This window comes from Cynara cardunculus (genome assembly GCF_001531365.2).
Source record: "Cynara cardunculus var. scolymus isolate 2C chromosome LG 2, CcrdV1, whole genome shotgun sequence".
Lineage (NCBI taxonomy): Eukaryota > Viridiplantae > Streptophyta > Magnoliopsida > Asterales > Asteraceae > Cynara > Cynara cardunculus.
The window spans coordinates 69520648-69538273 of NC_037529.1; the positions used below are offsets into that span (position 1 = coordinate 69520648).

Here is a 17626-nt window from a genome sequence, read left to right on the forward strand (position 1 = left end):
ACAATTATATTTTATTTTGCACTATATCATAAGAGCCTCTTAATCATTCTGCACCAAACCATTCAGCAATTGCCAAATAGCCCCTTAATATCTCTTAATCCTAATCCTCCCTCTATCAAATGGTTCATATTTTAAAGGTCGGAAAAGATATGTTAGCAAAAGCTATTTATTTTTTATACTTTTGTAAAAATTATTTATCATTTATATTTTTACAATAGTTTGACCAATTCAGATTTCAGACTTCAGACATAAAACCAAACAATCTTACTTGATTCGGATTTCAGACTTAACACCAACTCTTATAAATCAAAATGAATCAGACAAATTAGATATGCATAAAATCATCGAAGTTTTGATACAACGACAAGTATAGCCGAGCCATCTTCATCATGGGATCTGGTCTCCCAAAAGTCAAATCACTGTCAACTTCCCCAATCTCACACACAGTAGCACACACTGAACAACACAGTGTTCATCAATCCATTTCTCTACCACATCAATTCTCCATCAAATTCTCGATCCATAACCCCTTTTTTCACATCCCCATCAATTCAGATCTCAATCGGTACAATTCAATTCAATAATCATCAACCCAGCAAACTGTTATTCCCTCCGCCGGTTTCATGGCTTCCCCTAGAAATCAAAATCAACAAAAAGGAGGCGCCGGCGGTGGCGGTGGAGGTGGAGGAGCTTTCGATGTTCAACGATTGTTCAACCCATCTGTATCTTCTTCTCCTTCATCACAAATCACAACTCTCCAAAACCCCAACAATCCTTATCTTCCGCCTTCTTCCGCCGCCGCTTCTTATCCTCCACCCACCGTCACCGGCGGACCTTACTCTTACAATCCTCCTCAAGCTAATAACCCTATGTTCCATCATCAATTTCATATTCCACCACCCCCTTTTCCCCCTCAATCAGACAACCACTTGCATTCTAACCTCCCACACCAGCGATCCCTTCCTTATCCTGCATCTCCTCTTCAACCTCCTAGCCCTAACAATACGAACCCTAACCCTAACCATGGAGCTCGACTCATGGCTCTTTTAAGCTCCCCACTGCCTTCAACTCCTGATATGCCACCCCAATTACCTCCAGCCCCTACTCAAAACCTTAATTTTAACGCTGTGCTTCCTTCATCGGCGCCATTGTTACCTTCTGGAGCTGGTCCTTTGCGGATGCCGAGTAGTAAGCTACCAAAAGGACGGCATTTAGTCGGTGATCATGTTGTTTATGATATTGATGTTAGGTTGGCTGGAGAGATTCAGCCTCAACTTGAGGTTACTCCCATTACCAAATATGGTTCGGATCCTGGTCTGGTGGTGGGTCGACAGATTGCTGTTAATAAGACTTATATATGTTATGGTTTGAAACCGGGGACTATAAGGGTTCTTAATATAAACACTGCATTAAGGTCGCTGCTTAAAGGTCTTGCTCAGGTTCGTTCCCTTTTTAACAGGTTTAGGGGCTTAATGTATGGATAAAGTTGTATGTGTAAATTAATATGTCTGTATAGATTGAGAAGTTTTTATTTGAGAGGGTTTCATAGATGGAAAACACATGTTTAATCCGGAACGGCAGGTTCGGAAAAGAACTTGGCTTTTAGCTTGAAACTCTATACTGAATAAGCCAAATTCTATATCATTAAGCCACTACCAAACAGTCATGTATAGCTGCCCTAATAACTGACCAAATAAGCTCTCATTAAGTTTATTAAGCTGCTAACAAACAGGCCCTTCGTGGATTATGAAATTTTCAGTTCCATTTTAATTTGAACAAATGCAGATTAAAGTAGCTTTTAAGAAAGCTAGCTGATAACTTATGGCAAAAACCGTACAGCGGTTTTTCGATATTTCAAAAAATAAAATAAGCTAGCTTATGGTTGGCAAACATGTCGTCAAGGCTCACAATGTCTTCTCTTGATTGTTATGATTCAAATCGCACTTCTTGACGTAAATTCGCATGCCAGTTTTGGACTTACAACCATATCTGGCTATTGATGACTATTCAATGTAGATAAACTCTCTGTCGTACATGAGTGTCCTTGGAATTCCATGAAAATGTTATTTTTACCTTTTCTTGATGGAGCATTATGGTCTTACCAATTACCAAGCTTAATGGCATTTGCAACTTATTAGGTCAGCTATACATGATTTTTTGGTAGTAGCTTAATGATATAGAAAATGGTTTATTCAGTAAGCTTCTAGGGGGAACTTTATGCAGAAAACCAAATATTTTCCAAACCTGCCCCTCCCAATTAAAAAATACGCTCCTTCCATATATGAAAAGACCATCTCAAACAAAAGCTTTCTCAATCGATACGGACAAATTAATTAACATAGACAACTTTATCCATACAAGACTTGATGGAAAACCAACCCAACATCCCCTTATCTAATGTTGCAATACAAAAGATAGTGGTTTTAATTGTGATCTCTTAAGTGAAACTAAATTGTTCTTGAATGAATGTGAGGGTAATTCTAAAATATGTTCTTGTGTGTCTGGAAGCTTTTGTGTCACCTGTTTCAAATGATAGAAGGTCACATTATCATATTCATTGAAATATTTATCTTTCTTTCTCAGAGGGTTACAGATATGGCTTTCTTTGCAGAGGATGTTCACCTTTTAGCCAGGTAGGAGCTCATTTAAAGATTATCTATTTTCTTGATTTGTCTCTGGTTTATACTGGCATGCTTGTATGCAGTGCAAGCATGGATGGGCGAGTTTACGTGTGGAAGATTACAGAAGGACCTGATGAGGATGATAAGCCACTGATTACAGGAAAGATAGTTATTGCCGTACAAATTGTAGGAGAAGGAGAACCCTTTCATCCTCGAGTTTGTTGGCACTGCCATAAACAAGTAATGTTTCCCCAAGACTCATTGATTCTTTTTTACATTAGTGATTTAGGGTGTGTTTGGTATCCAGTAATGACAAGACAAATGTTCAGCATTTGGTAAGAACTGGACAGGACATAATAGATAAATAACCAATTTACCCCTAATGAGTTATTTATATATTTTGATTAAATTATGTAATTTATTAAACTATAATAAATAAACATTTTTTATAACAAAATATATCATTAGGAAGTTTTCGTCAAACAATTAAAATGACACCAAAATAAAAAGTTATGTAGTTTCCAATTTTATCTTATACCTTTTCTATATTATTTTATTATTATTAATATTTAATGCATTACATAAATTAATCAAAATATAGAAATCGTATAAAAATAATATTTCGAGGACAATACAGTGAAAGTTTAAAGAGCATAAAAATAGAAAAAGTAAAATTTAGAGAATAAATAAAATGTAAAGAGGGACGCTATTTGATCTTTAAGAAGAGAATTAGGTTTTATTTCGAGGTTATATCGGTAAAATATAGGTCTGTTCCGCCTTGTTCCCTGGGCTGGGAGGGGAACAGGCCTGTTCCATATGTTCTTGTCTGTACCACAAAAAAGTCCTGCCAACGTGGAAGAATGTTCTGTCCTGTCCAGTGTACCAAACACACCCTTAATTCTGTCTTCGTACTAGATTTTAGGTTATACCTTTGTGGCATAAATTTTCATTCTATGAGAGTTTCCATGAATTGCAGGAAGTTCTTGTGGTTGGAATTGGCAAGCGGATTCTTAGACTTGATACTACAAAGGTTGGTAGAGGGGAAGCATATACTGCAGAGGAACCTCTCAAATGTTCTGTTGATAAGTTGATTGATGGAGTTCAGTTTGTTGGTAAGCATGATGGTGAAGTGACGGATCTCTCAATGTGCCAATGGATGACAACTCGTTTGGTTTCTGCTTCGGTAGATGGAACGGTGAGTTGTCATCAATGTGTTTCCTTATCATATGCACTATTGCTAGATGCCTTAAAGGAGCTGTTTGGTTGGTTTTCCATTAAGTCCTATATGGATAAAACTGTCTGTGGATTAATCTGTCAGTATAGATTGGGAACATTTTTGTTTGGGAGGGTCTTTTCATATGAAGGAGCGTGTTTTTTAATTGGGAAGGGAAGGTTTGGAAAAAACTTGGTTTTCTGGCATAAAGTTTTCTTGTAGAAGCTTACTGAATAAGTCACTTTTTATATCATTAAGCCACTACCAAACAATCAGGTATAGATGACTGAATAAGTGATGAGTCCTATTAAGCTCATTAAGCTGCTAACGAACTGGCCCTAAGTCTAATCTTACCTTATTACTAAATAGCAATATGCTTCTTTGCCAATTTCATACTCAACATTGTTGAGCTATTGATATAGTTTAGTTAGCATACCTTTTAGGGTAAAGTAAGGCAATTGTTTTATGGAATTTGCTAGGCAGGGCCGCAGACACCTGAAAGGATCGTAGATCGTCGGGTTTGACTTTAATATAAATTGGACCTTACCCATCAAATGCTTGTAATAAGGGGACGTGGGGGGATGAGGAAAAGCAAAAATAGTTAAGACCATACAAAAGCACAACCACATGGTCTTGGGTCCTATCTTAAGCGGTTTGGTTTTGGAACTTTTAACGTATATTTGGTTCGACTTGTGATTTTATAAGACCAAACCATACGAACTCAATATGACTCACCCAGAGGTGGAGTCTTGAGGGGGTAAGATGTATGCACACCGGACCTCTGGCCAAAAGGGTAGAGTGGTTGTTTCTGTAAAGACTGATTTTATCAATTTTTATTATGATTTATCTTAGAATGCAACAAATTTTGTGTTACAATGGACCACAATAGGTACAGTAGAGATACTGTTTCCTTGAAGACCCCTAGTTTGCAAAAAAAATATTTTCTTTGCGAAAACGACTGTTGCTTATATAAAGTAAACCACTAAAAGTGATACATACATAATGGAATAATATTTACAATCATAGAGTGACTAGGGATTGAACACTATTTTCAGCCTTGTATTATCCCCTCCTGGCCTCCCCAATAGTCCACTTCTGGTTTTGGAAGCTTAATCTATTGCTTCTGGAATTCAAAACCAAACCAAACCTACCTAGATATACCTGAAGGTGGGTGGGGGTGAGAGTGGGAATTTAAAATGATCAATGTATTTTAGTTTTGTAAACCCAAAGCATTCTTATTTTAATAATCAGGCATTTGCATAACCAAAATAAAATAGATAATTTAACGCTCAAAAGTTTGATTATACTATTCTTTTTTTCTTTTTAGATGGATGAAGTGTATTTTTGTGCCAAACAATATTATACACACGCATCCAAGCATCTCATTTGCCCAAGTTTGTTTGAAGCCCTATTTTACTCTTCAATCTTTTTTCAGGGTAGTTTATATTTTATAACCGTTTTTTTTTTCATAAAACCTTTTTTTAACAAACTCTTTAGCAAGTCGAGGTCTTCACCAGAAAAACCTCTCTTTATTGGGCTGGGGTTGTTCGGTTTGGTTATATATATATATATATATATATATAGAGAGAGAGAGAGAGAGAGAGAGGGGGAGGTGGTTTCATTTACAAACCCAACCATTAGTACAAACCATCTCAACCGTTCATCTAGTCTAATGAATATCATATTCATTGGATATCTCGATTGTTTCCTAATATAAAACGTTGCCCATAAATTGAACTATGATATTCTTCCATAAATATCCAAATCATAGTAAGTAAACTCTCATCATTTCTATAAATATCACAATTAATTGGTTTGTACTAATGGTTGGGTTTGTAAAATATCTCTCTCCTCTCTCTCTATAGATTCATAGAGAGAGAGAGAGCTCTTATGCCAAACATGTTATCTGTTATATAAGTCAATGAATTGGGAAATCTTGATAGGAATGGTATCTTGTGTGTTTGTTATGTTCATTGGAAGAAAATCTATAGTCAACTATAGCCAATAGCCTGAGAATGTCCCATGTTTTGAATTTATTAAATATTTGTTATGACATTCGTTACTTCATTTAAGTTTTAGCATACAAGTGACATACATTTTTTGAAGTATATAATATTTATATACGGCAAATAAAACAAATAAACTCACAGGTTTGAACCCCTGACCTCCTAGGAGACTAACGACATACATAGTTATATAGATCAAATATCTAGTTATCTACATATGGTTGTAATAAGAATCATTGTTTAATAGTAATATGTAGATTCCATGGCCCTCGGGCATGTAGCTCAGTTGGCAAAAAGGCGGAGCGACTTTGCTCAAATACTCAACAAGTTCAAGCTCTTTTTGGACTTGTACTTGTTTTTGGACTTAAGACTTGTTCTTTTTGATGATTAAAATCATTTAATCCATCTATATATCTTTATCGATTAGAAGATTTAGGGTTTCAACATCATCGAGCATTCAACCACGTTTCCTAAATCCTTCCACCATCATTCTAAGTCTATTAGTAAATTTCTTTTTTATATTGATTGCACATAACATGTTGAGTTATTTATATTTTATGATATATATATATATATATATATATATATATGTTATGTACATATTTTTAAATATTTTATATGAAATCACTATGTTTTGACTGCTATATCACCGCGATAATCGCTATTTTAAATCACAATACTGACCACGATTTGGTATTTTGACCATTGCAACAACATAGTTAATTATGCACATAAAGTACTAAAGGAGGGTTGCCATGTTCTTTGATTCTTAAATAAAGTTTCTCGAAATGATGAACACCCATTTATCTTTGATTCATATATGAATAAGTTGGCGTCACAGGAATTGCTCATTGTAAAAAAAATAAATCTTTCCTTAGGTTAGTTCGTGTTGTTTTAGGTTTACACGTAAGTAACGGCTATAAATCATATGTTCCATTCTTGATTATTTGAATGGAAGGGCAGTCAATTTGTAAGTGTTTATTATGTGAAATAGTTGGTCATATATCATTATATCCTGAATTCTATTGCCTCATATAAGGCTTGCTTGTTTGCAGCTTAATGAGGTTAGTGGGACTCACAGTTTATTCGGTCAGCTATATATGACTGTTTGGTAGTGGCTTAATGATATAGAAACTGGTTTATTCAGTAAGCTTCTAGGAGAGAGTTTTATGCAGAAAGCCAAGTTTTTTTCCAAACCCGCCCCTTCGAAATAAAAAACACGCTCCTTCCATCTATGAAAAAACCTTTGCAATATATATGGACAGATTAATCCACACATACAACTTTGGCCATACAGGACCTAATGGAAAATCAACCAATCATTGAGCCAATGAAATCTCGAATCTGAGCTCAACCGGAAACGGGTTTGAAAAACAATTGCATGAAATTAGAATTTTTTTTTTTGCAATAGTATATGTTCTTTTATTTCTTATTATTGCTTCTTAAAAAAAATTATGAATTCTTTTTGGTTGAACAGATAAAGATCTGGGAAGATCACAAATCGTCACCAATTGCAGTACTGAGGCCATACGATGGTCTTCCTGTGAACTCCGTTACATTCTTGACTGCTCCTCATCGGCCAGATCACATCATACTTATCACTGGGGTATGTGCTAAACCAATTTTCTTTCGGTGACATGCTCTTCGTTAAATTTGGACAACAAAGTAAGCTATAAGGTAGGGTCCATATTGTTTCCCGTAGTAGTTTGTTTGCCTATATATTTTAATACGGTGAAATGGTAAGAATTAATTGGGTGTAATATGCAAGAAGCCCTTCGTTTTGCTCCTTGGCCATTTAGCAGGCTTAGGGTCTGTTTACCAAACCCTTACTCGGGTAAGCGTTTACCGGTAAAATTCAACACTATCACTTACTTACGGGGTAAGATTTTAATCCATCAAAACGGTATCGTATGCAACAATTTACAATATAAACGCTAGCCGTGCTAAGAGTCATCACCCTTCACTTACCAGATAAGACCCTTGTCCTTATCGTCGCTCTTAACGGATAAATATTACTGGTCCTTGCCATATTCATTCGGTAAGTTAATGTGACTTGGTAAGCGCTTATCCGGGTAAGCGTTTGGTAAATGGCCCCTTAACCTCCTTGAGGGGCTGTTTAGTTGGTTTTCTATTAAGTCCTGTATGGATAAAGCTGTTTGTGTGGATTAATTTGTTTGTATAGATTGTGAAGATTTTTGTTCGGGAAGGTTTTTTCATAGATGGAAGGAGCATGTTTTTTAATTGGGATGGACAGGCTTGGAAAAAACTTGGCTTCCCCCTAGAAAAGTTTATGGCATGTTTGTTAGCAGCTTAATGAGGTTAATGGGACTGACAGCTTATTCGGTCAGCTATTCATAACTGTTTGGTAGTGCCTTAATGATATATATTCGGTCAGCTATATATTTGGTTTTCAACATTTGTAATTAATGTAGTGATGATTCATTATAGTTTTAATTTTAAAATACATTGTTTATATTGTTTTTTTTTTTTTACTAAACGGGTACCCAACGGCTTCTCCAAACCCGTCGGGATTAGTGAGGGCGGGGGGATGATACTTTATTCATTCTGATATTTTGGAAGATGGTTGCAGGGTCCGTTGAATCGTGAAGTGAAAATATGGGCCTCGGAAAGTGAAGAAGGATGGTTGCTTCCAAGTGATGCGGATTCATGGCACTGTACTCAAACGTTGGAATTAAAGAGTTTTGCCGAACCGAGAGTCGAAGATGCGTTTTTCAATCAAGTGGTTGCGTTATCTCAAGCTGGTCTTCTCTTACTAGCAAATGCCAAAAAAAACGCCATTTATGCCGTACACTTGGAATATGGTCCCAATCCAGAATCGACCCGAATGGATTACATTGCCGAATTCACCGTCACTATGCCGATATTGAGCTTTACCGGCACTAGCCATCTATTACTACATGGGGAGCACATTGTTCAGGTTTATTGTGTCCAAACACAAGCCATTCAACAATATGCTTTGGACTTATCTCAGTGCCTACCACCGCCGATTTATGATGTTGTGCATGAGAAATCCGGTTCGACCGAAGGTTGTAGTGGCTCGGAAACTTCTGGAGGTAAATTGGATGAGATTGGCTCGGAAGGTGCACCTACATTGAGCCAGCCCGTCAGTTCGCCTTTGACCGATGTTGCCATCTCGAAGGGACTTTTTACATCAGGTGCTGAAGCGAAATCCATCCCATCTCCGATTGCTAACGATACTGATATCTCGTGTGTTGTATCACCAACTGTTCCGACGAGCCCTAAGTTGTCGGGAAAATTATCAGATTTTAGAAGTCCGTCTAGTGGTTTTGAGCCTCGTAATCAACTAAATGGTTATGGCGATCAGAAGATTATGGAATTGGAAGCTGCTCATTCGAACCTATCTAGTGTGGTTTCGTTGGATGATGATATAAGGACCGAAAACAAAGTTGCAAAAGATGATGGTTCCACCATCCCTGATCGAACAGTCAAGTTTAAGCATCCAACTCATCTCGTAACTCCTGCCGAATTGATGGCCACATCATCCTCTGAAGTCAATCATGTTACGGATGATGTGGCAGTAAACTCCGCTACAAAGAATGTTGAGGCGGAGATTAAGGTTATGGGCAAAATGGGAATTAGTCAAAATGCCGATTCTGCTCTCCAAGGTGAATTGCATGGTTCGGCTTTTGAAGTGAAGGAAAAATCTTTCTCGTCACAAGCATCGGGTCTTGGGCTCGATATGGCACGAGATAACCATGTCGAACCTCGGGAAACTTATATGGTTAAGGAGTCGAAACAACTTAATGAGATTGTAGAAAGCAAGGTGGTGGATCAAACTTCCGATGCTCGGGATGACGGTCAAGACACGGCAACTGATCTATCAGGACCTGTCCAGCCGACCGTGCCAGGAATGGTTCAGTCGGCGGCTCCCACTTCGAGAGCCAAAAAACAGAAGGGAAAGAATGTTCAAACATTGAGAGCCTTAAAGTCGATTGATTCTTCCGATGAACTAGGAGCGAGTTCAAGTATTCCCTCGGCGGAAGCCATACTTTCACAAATTCAGTCCATGCAAGCAACAATTAATCAGGTGAATATAAATGTCAGAATTAATACCCTAAAACCTTCCCCAATTCTTTTACCCGCCTACCTCACTCTTGCAGGTCAGTGCCATCTGCGTACCTAGGGGTGTAAACAAGTCGAGCTTTTAACGAGCTACTCGAGCTTGTTTATTTCAAGCTCGCGTTTAATAATTCTCAAGCTCGAGTCAGTCTCGAACGCAAAATAGAACTCGCTTAACGTAACGAGTCGAGCTCCATAACACCAATGTTCGACTCGACACGTTCGAAAGCTCGATTCTACTTTACGAGTAGAGCCATTTGGGCTTACACTTTTTTTCGAGCCATACATATTTATATTTATATAAATTATATAATGAAAATATAAAATCAGCTGAGTTTGAGCAAATAAACGAGTTAATCGACCTCGAGTTCGAGCTCATAAACGAGCATCAAGCTCAAACATTGAAAAAAGATTTGAGCATGAGTCGACGATATTTCAACTGCAGGTTTTGATCAGTCAAAAGGAAATCCAAAAGCAGATTCCCGTGATGGCTGCTAGCCCAATTACGAAAGAAGGGAAAAGAATCGAGGCAGTCGTTGGCAAGAGCATGGAGAAAATATATAAAGCTAATTCCGATGCTTGGTGGGCTCGTACTCAAGAAGAATTTGCGAAACAGGAAAAAACCAACCGAGACCGCCATCAGCAAATTTCAACTTCAGCCTCAAATGGCCATAAAGATTTGCTTGCTGCATCGGAGAAATCGATGAAGAAGGAAATGGCTGCAGCCGTGTCGGTTATTGGGCGCTCTGTTACTCCAGTTATCGAGAAGGCAGTCTCCACAGCTGTTTCGGAGTCTTTCCAGGTTACCGGACCTTTAACATAAAAAAAATCTTTTCTTGAAGCATATAATATTACATAGGGATATTGGCTGAAATAGCCAATCATCAACCAAATTCACTTTTTAGCCATTTTTCAGAGCCTCTTCCCAAAATAGTCTTGTCTTTACGCATTTGTGTAAAGACTGATTTCTGGAAGTAACAAAAAGAAAAAGAAAATCCTTACGCATGTGTAAGGATTTTTACGCAAAAATTTAAAAACCTTACGCAGAAATCTGAATCGTTACGCAAATTCTTTTTCCTTTTTTTTAATCTGAAAATCGAGTTTACGCAAATGTATAAGACATTTGCGTAAATTCCGGCTAAAATGGGAATTCAATTGAAAAAGTGGCTAAGAAATGAAGTTGGTTGGGGAGGTTGGCTATTTTGGTCATTTTCCCTATTATATAATATATATACATGGTAAATACTTATGCACACCCTTATCCTTGGTGACATTTGGCCCTTGACCTTTTGGGAGGCTGGGCCGATGACCCTTTTGGCAACATGAAAGTTCTCGTTAGCATGTTTTCTATCTATAGAAATCTAATTAAAATTTGTTTGCAGAGAGGCATAGGTGATAAGGCTGTAAATCAACTGGAGAAAACGGTGAATTCTAAACTCGAAGCTAACGTTTCTAGGCAAATTCAAGCTCAATTTCAAACTTCTGGCAGACAAGCTCTGCAGGTATGTGATTCAAGTGACTGTTTCTAAACCCAAAATGCGTTTTTTTGTCCCACGAAAATAGGTGGAACAAAAATCAGTGACACAAAACAAGATTGGTAAATTACTAAACTACCCCTTTCAAATTAAAACCAAAACCCTAAAGACTTGCACAATTCTTTCATCCGCCCAACTCAATCTCGTCTGTCTAGTCCCATTCTGCTTACCAAACACACTCTATAGGTGCGTCTTGTAAACTGAACAGGACAAAGCAGGGATCACCTTTCTACGCTTGACTGGACTTCTATGTGGGATAGAGTGGAACAAGCGTGTTCCACCCCCACCTGATGGAACAAGGTGGAACAAACCTATATTTTACCAATATACTCTTAAAATAAAACTCGATTCTCTTATAAAACATCAAATTCAACTCCATCTTTGCATTTTATTCATTCTTTAATATTTTATTACAATTTAATAAATTATGTAAATTAATCAAAATATATAAAAGATATAGAAAAGTCATTTTACCTGTTCTGTCCTGTCCGGTTTTGTATTACCCAAATGCTTCTGTCATGTTCTGCCTTGTCCTATTTTGATAAACACGCCCTGTAGGAACTGTTTTTTAATCTATGTTGGAAGGATAAATTCATGGGTATCCTTGTAAAACCGGGTTCATATAAGAACTCCAAATGCTGGTTGCCGGATATTGATGATTTGAACCTCCACTTTTTTTGCAGGAAGCATTGAAGTCGAGTATGGAGGCTTCAGTTATTCCTGCCTTTGAGATGTCTTGTAAGACCATGTTTGATCAAGTTGATGCTACATTTCAGAACGGAATCGTTGAACATACAAGTGCAGCTCAGCGGCAAGCTGAATCCGTGCATTCGCCTTTGGTGTTTGCTTTGAGGGTAAGAAAACATGGCAATTATGACCCCTTTTCATTCTTTGATGTTTTTCGGTTATTTGAAGATGAGGAAGGTTAAAATGAGAACTATAAATATTTTGAGAACAGGGGACCAATTATTTAATGTATTATTCATTATGAATAACTTTGAATAATCATGAATGAAGGAAGTTCCATTAGGAAACCAAAGTTGATTAGGAACCCGAGAACCGTTCACAATGCGTGCGACACGTGTCCCTATTCAGTATGAATATTCATCATGAATTACACATTCACGATGAATATGCTATAACATTCATGATGAGTATGCTATAACATCCACGATGAATATGCTATAACATGCATGATGAGTAACACATCCATATTTCTGATGAATATGCCATGTGTCGCGTTGTGGACGGTTCCTGATGAAAATTACGTTCCTAGCAAAACTTGCCTTATCATGAATAATGAATATTATGCATTTGCGTTGTTCATGATATCATGCATTTCTATCATAAATATCATGTATTTTCATCATGAATGTTTATCACGACATTTATCATGCATAGTTGGTTCCCAAGTTTTCAAAATATTTATAGTTCTCATTAGAACCTTCGCTATTCGAAGATATATCAATCTTCGTGTTTTTTCATTTCCTCTAAATTGTATGTTAATCGAGGTTATGTTGGTTTTTCAGGATACCATAAATTCGGCATCATCTGTGACTCAAATACTAAGCAATGAGTTGAGTGACGGTCAAAGGAAATTGATGGCTCTTGCAGTTGCCGGAGCAACTTCTAAATTGGTAAATCCATTGATAAGCAACGGGCCTTCAGGTGGTTTCCACGAGAAGGTGGGTTAATGATCTCTGTTATGTTACAACGGTCAAGATTCCGATATCCTGATATTCTTAGGCTTCTCTTGAAATAGATTGAAGCTCCGGTGGATCCCGCAAAAGAGCTATCGAGATTGATATATGAGCACAAATACGAGGAGGCTTTTACGACCGCCCTGCAAAGAAGTGATGTTCAAATTGTTTCTTGGTTATGCTCTCAGGTATGTCTTGCAAAACCCGTTTTCTTTTTATCATATGTAAGTTTGTGATAATCTCCACTACAACAAAATCGGTTTTATAAAGACGCTAAAGATGTCTAAATGTTCTATTAGATTGTTATAGGACTTACGTTTAAAGTTCCAAATAATTGTGCGTTCTTCATAAAGGTCAATTTACAATAGTATTTGGTCATCTAAGGGGTGTTCATCTAAACAGCCAAACCGCACAAACCACTCACAACGCACCACAAAACGTGGTTTAGGACTTCCATAGTGCGGTTTGCTTTTTTACTAAACCGCACTATATGACGTGGTTTACGGTTTTAAGTTATCAAACGATGGTTTAAACCGCACCGCACCGCACCGCACCGCATATTTTATGTATAACATATATAAAATAATTGCTGATTTATGTAATATTTTTAATCTATTTTCTCCATGGACCATTAATAAGCCGAAAGTTTTGGACTTTAATTTAATATTAATAAATTATAGCCCTATAATCCATTAAACACTTGTAGGCTATAAGCAAACATCCACGATTAGGTCATATGAATTTGGGGCTTCTGCGCTAGTTTACTCTCAAGTCTCAAGTTTCAAAAGATTTCAATTTTTAGTTACAGTCGACATCATACTCACGATTTCAAACTTCAATCACCTTCATATAACTTCAATCGACGCTTGCCCAATTGGAACTTTTTACCCTTTTTGGACTACGGGCACGTTATAGTTGCTTTTATAATGAAGTTTTAGGCGTGAAATGCGATAGGTATGAACCGCATCGCACCACGAATTTTTTGCGGTTTGAAGTATATGTGGTGCGGTTTTTTGCTGTTTGAAGTATATGTGGTGCAGTTCTTTTTGCGGTTTGAAGTATATGCGGTGCGGTTTGCGGTTTGGGTAAATGCTCAAACCGCATATATGTTGCGGTTTGCGGTTTTGTAAACCGCACCACGAACACTCCTAGTCATCTTTAACAGGTTCCTTTTGAACGGAAGTGTCTTAGCTTTTTTTATAGGACATAAACTTTCCCAATCCAGATAGAGAGATTAATCCACATAGATAGTTATATTCGTACAGGACTTAGGACATGTTTGTAAGCAACTTAATGAGATGGGACTCGTAGTTTATTTGGTCAGCTATGCATGACTGTTTGGTAGTTGCTTAATGATATAGAAAGCGGCTTTTCAGTAAACTTCTAGGAGGGAGCTCTATGCAGATGGCCAAGTTTTTTCCAAACCTAAATACTCTCTTCCATCTTTGAAAAAACCATCCCAAACAAAGACTTCCTCAATCCACAGACTGCTTTATCCACACAGGACTTAATGGAAAACCAACCAAACAAATATATTTGGCATGCGGGAATTTAACCCAGTGGTGGTGGTTTCGTGTAGGTTGATCTACAGGGGATATTAACGAGAAATCCCATCCCTCTAAGTCAAGGCGTACTGCTATCTTTGCTACAGCAGTTGGCATGTGATATTGTGAACGATACATCAAAGAAGCTCGGTTGGATGATGGATTTGGTTGTGGCCATAAAACCGTCGGATGGTATCATCGCGATGCACGTAAGACCGATATTTGAACAAGTGCAGTCGATGCTAAACCATCAGGCGAGTCTTCTTCCCACGACTTCAGTTGCGGAGCTGTCGAGCATACGTGTCGTGATGAAACTCGTCAACTCAACGCTTAGGAGCCTGTAACGAATCTATAAGAGGAAATTTTGTACAAATCTGTATTAGTTTTCTGGTTTAACCTCTCCCCACATTACATGGATGTATGGATTGGGGGTTATCCTTTGTATCGGACCGGTTTTATTTCAAGTTTCTTGATCTTTTTTTAAATGATTTTGGTGGCATTATGAAAGTGTAGATTGAAGTTTTTCTAAAATATATAAAACATGAAAATGGGTCGTTTGTTTATCTCTTAATAGTTCTATTAAGAGACAACACCTGAATCGTTAAGAGGTGAATCTTGTTTGGCATAAAAAGCTTGCTTCTGAATGATTTTGCATTTTGGGTTTTCCTTATCCATTCAGCGCCCTAATTTCATTGTAAACAATCATCAAACAATTATATTTCATTTTGCATTATATCATAAGAGTCTCTTAATCATTCTGATCACTTAACCATTATACATCAAACCATTTAACAACTACCAAACAGTCCCTAAAATTGAACTATGAATTTCGTCCCTCTGGTTTGTTGTTGATTGCTATTTCATCTTTGATCTTTAAATTTTGCTTTTTTAATCACCATGGTTTTCAATTCATTTCTCTAACTAATTGTGTTAAAAAAAGGTCTAAAGAATTTGCAAGTGCCCTAACTAATCCATTAAAAAAGGAATTTGTAAGTAGGGGATGGTGATTTGTCCCAACCCGATGGAAACCTGACTCACCCGACTCGAATGGAGACGGAAATTCCCCACTAAAACTGGCCCCAAGATCCCCGGTAGACTCAAACCTGAATTGGGCCGGGTAGCATATCCCCGTCCCGCCCCATACCTGGTATATAATTTTATTAATGTATTTTATATAATATATGTGTGTGTATATATATATATATATATATATATATATATATTATTTATTTTCTAAAATTAGGTCTTGACCGAGAATGAGAACCAGGATTTGACCAAAAAATAAACCGAGAACGGAATATTAATCCCTATACCTATCGGGGGCTGTTCATAGAAACCGAGGTCGGGGATTAAAAAACTCTCCCATCTCGTCCTGTTATCATGCCTATTTGCAAGTTGCTCTTAATTGAGGGGATGAAATGGCGTTTAATTTTAGTTTTTACTGTTTTTTAATAAATATCGAATTTTAATGAAATATAACAAAATTAATATCTCATTTTCAGGACTAAAATATTTATATAAAAATTAGAGAAAAAATACATGGAATTTACATGATTTTTTTTATTTTTTTATTTAGTTTCTTTTATAATAATTCTATACAATATTTCGCCTCCGAGAAGATCGATCATCTACCAACACTGATCGGTCTCCCATCGCCGGCCGCCGGCGTAAAACCCCGGCCTCTTTCCGACAACCGAATACATTCCCGATCTCCGTCTCCATTTTAGATCATACATCGCTCGTGCCTCCGGATCAGATAACGTCGCGTAAGCCTTATGAATTTCAATAAAATCACAGTCGCCGCCGTGCGACGTGAATTCCAACGCATCCGGATGGTAAACTTTCGCTAAACTACGGTACGCCGTTTTTATTTCCGTTGTAGTAGCGTTTCTTCCGATTCGTAAAACTTCATATAGATTCTCCGATCTCCTCCTAAACGCCTGCTCCACCACCGGTTTCGCCTTCAGTACGGCGTGGAACGAGGTAGATCCGTTGGAATTGGGAGGAGGTAGGCGGAGAGGAGAGATTCCGGCGATCATGTTTTAGTTTTGGATTAGTGTTTAGTGAGCGTCGAGTGGAAGGGGGAAAGGGTGGTGGTGGGTTACTATGGAGGAGGTGGGGTCAGTGAAGCACGGGAGTCTGTTTCTATGTTGCTTCTAGAAGATATCCAATATATATATATATATATATATATATATATATATATATATATATATTGGTTATTGTACAACTTTGATATTTGTGCAAACAATACAATCCAATCTCAACCGTCCATTTCATTTGATTAATATGTGATTTCATAAAAAATTTGATTGTTTCATAATATAAAGTATTGATCATAATTAATAAACCATATTCATCTTCCATAAATATTCAAATAATAATAAATGAACTTTCATTATTTCCATAAATATCTCAATTTATTGGGTTGCATTGGTTGTACAAATATGATGTGTTGTATTTGAAACAAACTATATATATTTGGGATCATGTGAGAGCAGCATGTTTTCGTGAGACCCGTGAAACCACCTTTTTACACTTGAAACTTCACAGCAAAATGCTGTGAAAGTGACTTTTTTTAACCTTCACAATGTTTTTGCTGTGAAGTTTACGTGTAAAAATGTGGTCTCACGGGTCTCACGAAAACAGGCTGGTCTCACATGAACCCAACCATATATATATATATATATATATATATATATAGAGAGAGAGAGAGAGAGAGAGGTCGAATTAGTCTTTGTTTTACAATTGCTAAATGGTTTGGTATATGATGATTAAGTTATCAGAATGATTAAAATGTTCTTCAAAATGAAATACAGTTTGGTAATTGTTCAGAATAAAATTGGAGCGCTGAATAGTTTAGGAAAACGCAAGATACAAAATCATTCAGAGAGTTATGACCATTA

General features: G+C 37.1%; 2 protein-coding genes across 3 annotated transcripts; one reads left to right on the forward strand and one right to left on the reverse strand.

The window, feature by feature from the left end:
• The first annotated feature begins 446 nt into the window (after positions 1-446).
• On the forward strand, positions 447-15205 carry LOC112506500 (enhancer of mRNA-decapping protein 4-like). 2 transcript variants are annotated; one of them, XM_025110605.1, is made up of 13 exons: positions 447-1439; positions 2584-2633; positions 2705-2861; positions 3598-3651; positions 3739-3816; positions 7318-7446; positions 8431-9909; positions 10387-10743; positions 11324-11443; positions 12160-12330; positions 13006-13161; positions 13239-13364; positions 14756-15205. In XM_025110605.1, the coding sequence occupies exons 1-13, from the start codon at positions 624-626 to the stop codon at positions 15062-15064; spliced, it is 4002 nt and encodes a 1333-aa protein (XP_024966373.1). In that variant the 5' UTR covers positions 447-623; the 3' UTR covers positions 15065-15205. The 2 variants fall into 2 exon arrangements, with proteins under 2 accessions (XP_024966373.1, XP_024966372.1); XM_025110604.1 differs by having other exon boundaries at positions 3598-3816.
• Positions 15206-16307: 1102 nt separating this feature from the next.
• LOC112507986 (chaperone protein dnaJ 11, chloroplastic-like) lies at positions 16308-16824 on the reverse strand. The gene has a single exon (XM_025112754.1). It carries the CDS (start codon positions 16757-16759, stop codon positions 16349-16351), a length of 411 nt encoding a protein of 136 aa, XP_024968522.1. The 5' UTR covers positions 16760-16824; the 3' UTR covers positions 16308-16348.
• Between the last annotated feature and the right edge of the window lie 802 nt (positions 16825-17626).

What these genes read in the sequence shown, in the direction of transcription:
- LOC112506500 (XM_025110604.1), top strand. Translation starts at nt 624, where the DNA reads ATGGCTTCCCCTAGAAATCAAAATCAACAAAAAGGAGGCGCCGGCGGT. An exon ending in CTGTTTCGGAGTCTTTCCAG is followed by an intron (nt 10,744 to 11,323) that starts GTTACCGGACCT and finishes ATTTGTTTGCAG; the next exon opens with AGAGGCATAGGTGATAAGGC. An exon ending in TTTCTTGGTTATGCTCTCAG is followed by an intron (nt 13,365 to 14,755) that starts GTATGTCTTGCA and finishes GGTTTCGTGTAG; the next exon opens with GTTGATCTACAGGGGATATT.
- LOC112507986 (XM_025112754.1), bottom strand. Translation starts at nt 16,759, where the DNA reads ATGATCGCCGGAATCTCTCCTCTCCGCCTACCTCCTCCCAATTCCAAC.